The sequence below is a fragment of the Orycteropus afer genome, unplaced genomic scaffold, assembly GCF_000298275.1.
Source record: "Orycteropus afer afer isolate SDZICR_OR568_19922 unplaced genomic scaffold, OryAfe1.0 scaffold00581, whole genome shotgun sequence".
Lineage (NCBI taxonomy): Eukaryota > Metazoa > Chordata > Mammalia > Tubulidentata > Orycteropodidae > Orycteropus > Orycteropus afer.
This window is the reverse complement of record NW_006922168.1, coordinates 1523474-1530823: the sequence shown is the minus strand read 5'-3', so window position 1 is coordinate 1530823 and position 7350 is coordinate 1523474. Positions and strand designations below refer to the sequence as shown.

The 7350-nt window shown below is 43.8% G+C and overlaps 1 protein-coding gene across 1 annotated transcript in view; it reads left to right on the top strand.

Moving 5' to 3' along the window:
- The window catches only part of TFB1M (transcription factor B1, mitochondrial), a 57735-nt gene that overhangs the window by 26595 nt on the left and 23790 nt on the right, over positions 1-7350 (top strand). The window contains exon 5 of the mRNA XM_007956201.2: positions 6079-6198. Within this exon, the coding sequence (XP_007954392.1) occupies positions 6079-6198 (120 nt within the window). The remainder of the gene's footprint in view (positions 1-6078; positions 6199-7350) is intronic.

Sequence of the window (7350 nt, the reverse complement as noted above, 5' to 3'; positions counted from 1 at the left end):
ACGTGCTACAGCAGCTCCTCACTTACCTTGAACTCAGTAATTTCAATCCCGTAATTTCAACCATCCAAATACAGACAAAAGTCAGGTGGTTTTTTGTTTTTGTAATTGCAGGGTTGGTGGGGTCATGACTTCTAAGTAGCAGAATGGATGCTATGAAATCAACAACTGTACCCACAGACATTTCCTCAGCCTCTCACACAGAACCTATTTAGTCATACTTCAGGCAAAGCTCTAACAAGCCAAATGACATGGTTTTTGTGCCCATAGCAGTTAGACTCAGTGGTATAAATGACATGGTTTTTGTGCCCACAGCAGTTAGACTCAGTGGTGTAACGGGCGATGGGAGGTGAGTATGGCAATGAAGCAGGAAAGCAAAGAGCTGGAGCGTATTGGACACGGTTCCACAGGCCCTGCACTGCTGACTGCTTTGAGGGCCACGTGCCGCCTGCACCCCCCAGCCCCGGGTGGCTGTTGCAGGCTTCACTGATCTTTGTAATGTTGACACTGGATTGTTAGGAAGAGGTTCACAGTGTCCACTGAGCCAAAAGGTTACTGAGAGGCAGGCAGGACACATTGTAGAAAGATAGGCATGTCTTCTTCTCTAACCTACATTATAACTTTGTTTCACTTAACTTGTTGCCATATTATTTCTTATTCTTTTTTTAAAAAAATATCATACATGCATTTAGAGTCTGCTTTCATCTTTCTCCTTTCTTTCGTTTTTTAAAGAGGACAAAAATCCTCACAACGGGACCAGTAAGCAACATCATGATAAATGGAGAAAAAATTGAAGTTGTCAAAGATTTCATTTTGCTTGGCTACACTATCAGCTCCCATGCAAGCAGCAGCCAAGAAGTCAAACACGTTGCATTGGGCAAATCTGTTTAAGAGCAAACATGCCACTTTGGAGACTAAAGTGTACCTGACCCAAGCCATGGTATTTTCAATCACCTCATATGCATGTGAAAGCTAGACAGTGAATAAGGAAGACTGCAGAAGAATTGATGCATTTGAATTGTGGTGTTGGTGAAGAATGTTAAAAATACCATGAACTGTCAAGAACGAACATACCTGTCTTGGAAGAAGTGCAGCCATCGTGTTCCTTACCAGGAGAATGGCCACACTTCATCTCATGTGCTTTGGCTCTATTACCGGGAGGGACCAGTCTCTGGAGAAGGATATTATGCTTGATAAAGTAGAGTCAGTGAAAAGGGGGAAGGTCCTTAACAAGATGGATTGACACAGTGGCTGCAACAGTGGGGTTAAGTAAGGCAGCAATTGTGAGGATGGTGCAGAACCAGGCAGGGTTTTGTCCGGTTGTACGTAGGGTTGCTATGAGTCAGAGCCCACTCAGTGGCAACCAACTAACAACAAATGTTGCACTGACCATTCTTCTACATAACTCCTTGTGCAAGTGTGTAAAACGTTCTTTAGGATTTTTGCTAAAGGGGGATCTAAAGAGTCCTGAGGGTTTACGCAGCCTCAGCTTTGCTCTCTGTTGCCCAGTTGCACCCCACGTGCTTGTACCATTTTCTTCCCCTTAGCAGAGTATGAGAGCTCCTGGTGTTCCATATACGTGTCAGTACTAGGCTTTGCCAGATTCTTTTTGTTTTTCTTTTTTAAATTTTGCTCATTTCATGGTATGCATTTGTATCTCATGGTGGATTTAATTTGCATTTTCCTCATTTCTAACATGGTCAAGCGTATTTTATGGTTATATAGTTCGTTTGGGTTGCTCTTCTGTGAATCTTATAATATGGTCTATTAATAAGTTTATTTTTTAACTGCCTCCTTTGCCACAAGAGCAGAAGACTGGATGGTGGCTACCCATCATAACTGAACCTTTTGATCAAAGATTCTATAGAAGAATCCTGACCAAAAGGGGGAAAATGCAGAACAGAATGCCAAAGTCTTATGGAACCCAGGAATCTTAGAACCATGAAAGTTGGGTGAACCCCTAAAATTAATACCCTCAGATAACATTTAAATCTTAAACCAGAAATCACCTGAAGTCTTCTTAAAGCCAAACAGTAGTTTAGACTCCCTAGGAAAAATGTCAGCCTTGAGTGTTACGCTCTTTTAAGAAATGTCACATGGCATCATAGTGACAACAGCGACTTAAAGATTAGATAGGAGTCTTCCAAACCAAACCAAACCCACTGCCTTCGAATTGGACCTGACTCATAGCGACCCCTCCTTGGGTTTCCGAGGCGGTATCACTACGGAAGTAGATTGCCCAACCTTCCTCCCGAGGAGTGGCTGGTGGGTTTGAACCGCCAGCCCTCTGGTTAGCAGAACCTTAGTAAGCAGTTAATTTATGTCAATAGGGGAGGAACAACTCAGAAAGGAGGGTGAGAATGGATGTGCAACTCAAAGAATGTCATAGTCTCACTAAATGGTACGTGTAGAAACTGTTGAATTAGTGTATGTTTGCACAACAACAAAATAAAAGTTGAAATACAAAAGTTTATCTTTTGATTAGTGATTTGTTGTTGTTGTTTGGTACCTTTGAATCAGCTCTGACTCACAGTGGCCCTGTGTACAACAGAGCAAGAAAGTGCCCTGCCCTGCATCACGCTCATAGTTCTTGCTATGCTTGAGTTCATTGCTGCTTGACTCCCTGTCAGTCCATCCTGTTGAGGTCTTCCTCTTTTCTTCTGATCCTCTACTTTGTTGTTGTTTTTGTTATGTGCTGTCGAGTTGGACCCGACTCATAGCAACACCTCTTTAGGTTTCCAAGTTGGTATAACTACAGAAGTAGAGTGCCCAACCTTCCTTCTGAGGAGCGGCTGGTGGGTTTGAACCACCAGCCTTCTGGTTAGCAAGCATAATAATCTTCTTCAGGGACTGGTCCCTTCTGACAACATAATCAAAGCAAGACAAACTGGCCAGTCTTGCTTCTAAGGAGCATTCGAGCTGTAGTTCTTCCAGGACAGATTTGTTTACTCTTCTGGCAATCCACAGTTCACCAATACCAGGATTCAAAGGCATCAGTTCTTCCTCAGTCTTCCTTATTCATTGTCCAGCTTTCACATGCGTATGAGGCAACTGAAATACTATGGCTTGGATGAAGAGCACCTTAGTCTTCGAAGTGACTTAACCCTTTAAAGAGGCCCCTAGCAGCAGGTCTGCCCAGTGCAATATGATGTCTGTTTTCTTGACTGCTGCTTCCATGGATGTTGATTGTGGATCCAAGTAGAATGAAATCTTTGACAACTTCAGTCTTTTCTCCATTTATTTTGATGTTGCTTACTGGTCCTGTTGTGTGGAATTCGCTTTCTTGATGTTGAGTGTGATCCATTCTGAAGGCTGTCGTCTTTGATCTTCATCAGTATGTCCTTCAGGTCTTCACTTTCAGCAAGCAAGGTTGCATCCAAGGCATATTGCAGGTTGTTAGTCCTCCTCCAATCCTGATGCCGCATTCTTTTTCATATGGGCCAGCTTCTCAGATTATTTGCTCAGCATACAGATTGAATAACTGGTGAAAGATCACAACCCTGACACACACGTTTTCTGATTTTAAACCAAGCAGTATCCATTTGTTCTGTTTGAACCACTGCCTCTTGGTTTATATACAGGTTCCTCATGAGTATAATTGTTCTGGAATTCCCATTCTTCACAGTGTTATCCATAATTTGTTATGATCCCCACAGTCAGATGCCTTTACATAGTCAGTAGAACACAGGTAAACATCTTTGCCTTCAGTGAAGATCCATCTGACACCAACAGGATATCCTTTGCTCCAGTTCCTTTTCTGAATCAGACTTGAATTTCTGGTAGTTCCCTGTCCATGTACTGCTATAAGCACTTTTGAATTATCTTCAGCAAAATTTTACTTGTGTGTGATATCAATGGTATTATTTGATAATTTCTACATTCTGTTGGATCATCTTTCTTTATTGGGCACAAATATGTATCTCTTTCAGTTGGTTGGCCAGGTAGCTGTCTTCCAGGTTTCTGAGAGACAAGCAGTGGTAGTAATATGTAGGAGTTTCTTTCCTATTCTGAACACTAATCCTTTGTCAGATATATCAGAAAGACTAAAGTCACTGCCATCAAGTCAATTCCAACCTATAGCAACAGCCATTGCGTTTCCAGGGCTATAAATCTTTACGGAAGCAGATTGCCTCATTTTTCTTCCACGGAGCTCCTGGGGGGTTTGAACCACTGACCTCTGGTTGGTAGCCAAATGCCTTAACCACTATACCACTGGAGCTCCTTCTTATCAGATCTATGAGTTTCAAATACTTTCCCTCACTCTATGACTTATTGTTACCATTGTACAGAAATTTTAAATTTTTATAGAGGAAAACTTATCAGTCTTTTCTATCATTATGCCTTGTGCTTTGGGGCCTTTCAAGGAATTCTTCCTTAACCGGGGGGAATGGGGGAGTTTCATGGATATTTACTTCTAAAAATTTGAAAGTTTGTTTTAACTTTGTATCTCTAATTCAGTTAGATTTATTTTTAGTTGTGGGATGAGATTGTTGTTATTGTGTGTCATCAACTCAATTCTGACTCATAGCCACTCTGTAGGACAGAGTAGAATTGCCCCTTGGGGTTTATAGGCCGAAATCTTGACGGGAACAGATTGCAAGGTCTTTTCTCCTGCTGAGCAGCTAGTGAATTTGAACTGCCAGCCTACCCATTAGTAGCCAAGCACTTAATCTTTGCTTCACCAAGGTTCCTGTGATATTAGGAAGGGACCTAGTTTTTCCCATTTAGACCACGACCACTGATTGAATGTCCATTCTTTTCCCATTAGCATTGCTGTCACATCTGTCATGTGTCACATTCCACATGTGCTTAGGTCTGCTTCTGAGGCCTCTGTCCATTGGTCTGTTTGTCTGTGCCTGTAGCAATACCATACTGCCTTAATTTTGTTGGCGAGTAAGGTGAGTTCAAGGAGCCCTGATTAAGCACTCAACTGCTAACCAAAAAGTGGGAGGTTTGAACCCACAAGCTTCACAGGGTAGAAAGATGTGGCAGTCTGCTCCCATAGAGATCACAACCTTAGAAACCCTGTGGGGCAGTTCTACTCTGACCTACATGGTCACTAGTGACCCAGTGACAAAGGGTCAGGTAGGTAAGTCCCTGCCTGCCCATAGCATGGTGGATGTTTGGTCAAGAATGGCCCATCTGTTCTTGACCATTTGCTTTTCCACATAAATTTTCCACCAGCCTCTCAAGTTTATTTATTGGTTTTTAATCTTGTTGGGATTTTTTACTGAAGGTGCACTGCATTTATGGCTTAATTTGGAGATTCCCAGTTTTAAAATAAAAAGTATTAGAATGCTTAAAAGAATAAATTCTTACTTTTTTTATAAAAATTAGTTGTCAAGAACATCTAATTCTGTTTTTCATACCAAACTACAAAAAAACAAACAAACAGACAAAAAAGCTGATTCTCCAAGGATTCTGAATAATCAAGGTTTTATTACATCTAAGGGAGCTCTGGTAGCATAGTGGCTAAGACACTTGCCTGCTAACCAGACGGCTGACGGTTCAAACCCATCAGCCACTCCTCGGAAGGAAGGTTGGGCAATCCTACTTTCGTAGTGATACTGCCTCGGAAACCCAAGGAGGGGTCGCTATGAGTCGGGTTTGACTCGACGGCACATAACAACAACAGCAACAACAAGTGAAAAAAGATAACCATCAAAAGTATTCATTCATATATTGGGAGTAATTCAGAAAATTAAAAAACTAAACATCTTTACTTCTTTATGCTTGTGCATTTTGTCATTCATCAGATGTTTATTGAGTGCTTGCTTTATGCAAGGCCTTCTGCTACAGAATAGAGCAGGGTTTTGAGAATCCCAAGTAGCCAGCGATGGGGAGGGTCTTCTAGCCGACGCTTGGAGTCCTTTCTGTGGTAGAACTCAGTTCTTGGTCGTAGCTCAGTTCACGTGGGAGGCCAGTGTTCCCGGGCTGACTAGCTGGCATGTGGAAGACAGCCTCTGCTTCTAAAACCTGCCTGGAAAAATCCACCTGGCCTTCACAGAGTGGGGCGCTCCCAGCCACCCCTGTGGCCAGGCTGCGCTAGTTACTGCTGACACCCGCTCTTGTTCTCCCTAGAGGCTTACAGCCAGCACAGGAAGCACACAGCGCAGTCGGCTCTCCATCATGGCCCAGTACCTCTGCCACGTCCAGCACGTCTTCACGATTCCAGGGCAAGCTTTTCTCCCCAAACCAGAGGTGAGTTTTTGCTTACTGGTTGTAAGATACCAGAATTAGGTTTTGAACTGTACTCTTTGTTTCCCTAAGGATGCATCATAGCAAGTTACCTGGAGATCTGCCCTCTGTGTGTAGGCACACCATCCTTTAATGTTTTCTTTGCCGCTCCTGAATGTGAACCGTAACAAATTACAGTATGAATAGTTGTCATTTTTGCCCCGTTGATGGGGTGACCAACACGCTCTGGCTATGCATGTTGTCCTCACGGTTATTTCCCCACTTACAGGACAGAATGTCTCTTTCGCAGCTTCTCCATTAAAAATGTGTCTGTGGGACAAGAAACTTGTTCCTTCCATTTGTCAAGCTGGCATATGATACGGAGGCTCCTGGAGACCCACATATTTCTGAGGTTCCACAGTCATTTTTTTCAGCTAGTCTGCATATTACTGAAACTTGAGAAATCTTGAGCTATTAAGTCCAAAAAAGGAGACCCGTTGATGTGTCAGTAGTGTGGGGTGTGACCTCTAACTTCACAAGGCAGTAGAATCTTCATTGGAATCAGCAGCCCCAGGCTGATTCCCCTGGAGGGAGGTCCCACTTGCTCCCACTCTGCACCCTTTTCACCAATTCTGACACCACCCCTCCCTCCAGCACGCTCTACTTCTCTGCTGGGGTTGATAATTCATTGCCCTGGCTGCACAGAACTCACAGACAATACTCAACGATTGTGGGGTTTATTAGGGAAGGAACACGTTAGATTTCATGATCATAAACTCAGGATACATTTCTTTGACCAGGACAGCCTCTCCTCCACCATGTGCTTACAGGCACGCAGGCCTCTCTCTCTCGCCCTCGCTGCCCTGCCTGGGCAACTGTTAAAAAGCTCGTGCAGCCCCCTCGGCCGGCGAGCTCAGCCGCAGCAGGTGCTCGGCTTTGTTGCTCGGTGGGTCCAGAAGCCCGCCAGGCGTGCTGTCTCCTGTCGTCTCTTGGTTCTGTTGTGTCTGCTTCTCCGCCCCTCCTTCTCACTGTCTGTCACTGCCTCTCAGGTCAATAAGGTTCCCAGCACAGGGATCCTGGACCTAAAGGTTGCACTCCTCTCCCATCTCTTCTTGTGATAGCAAGATCCCCCTTTCCACCTCTGGGATGGCACATTTTAAGCCTAGCAGGGTGGCA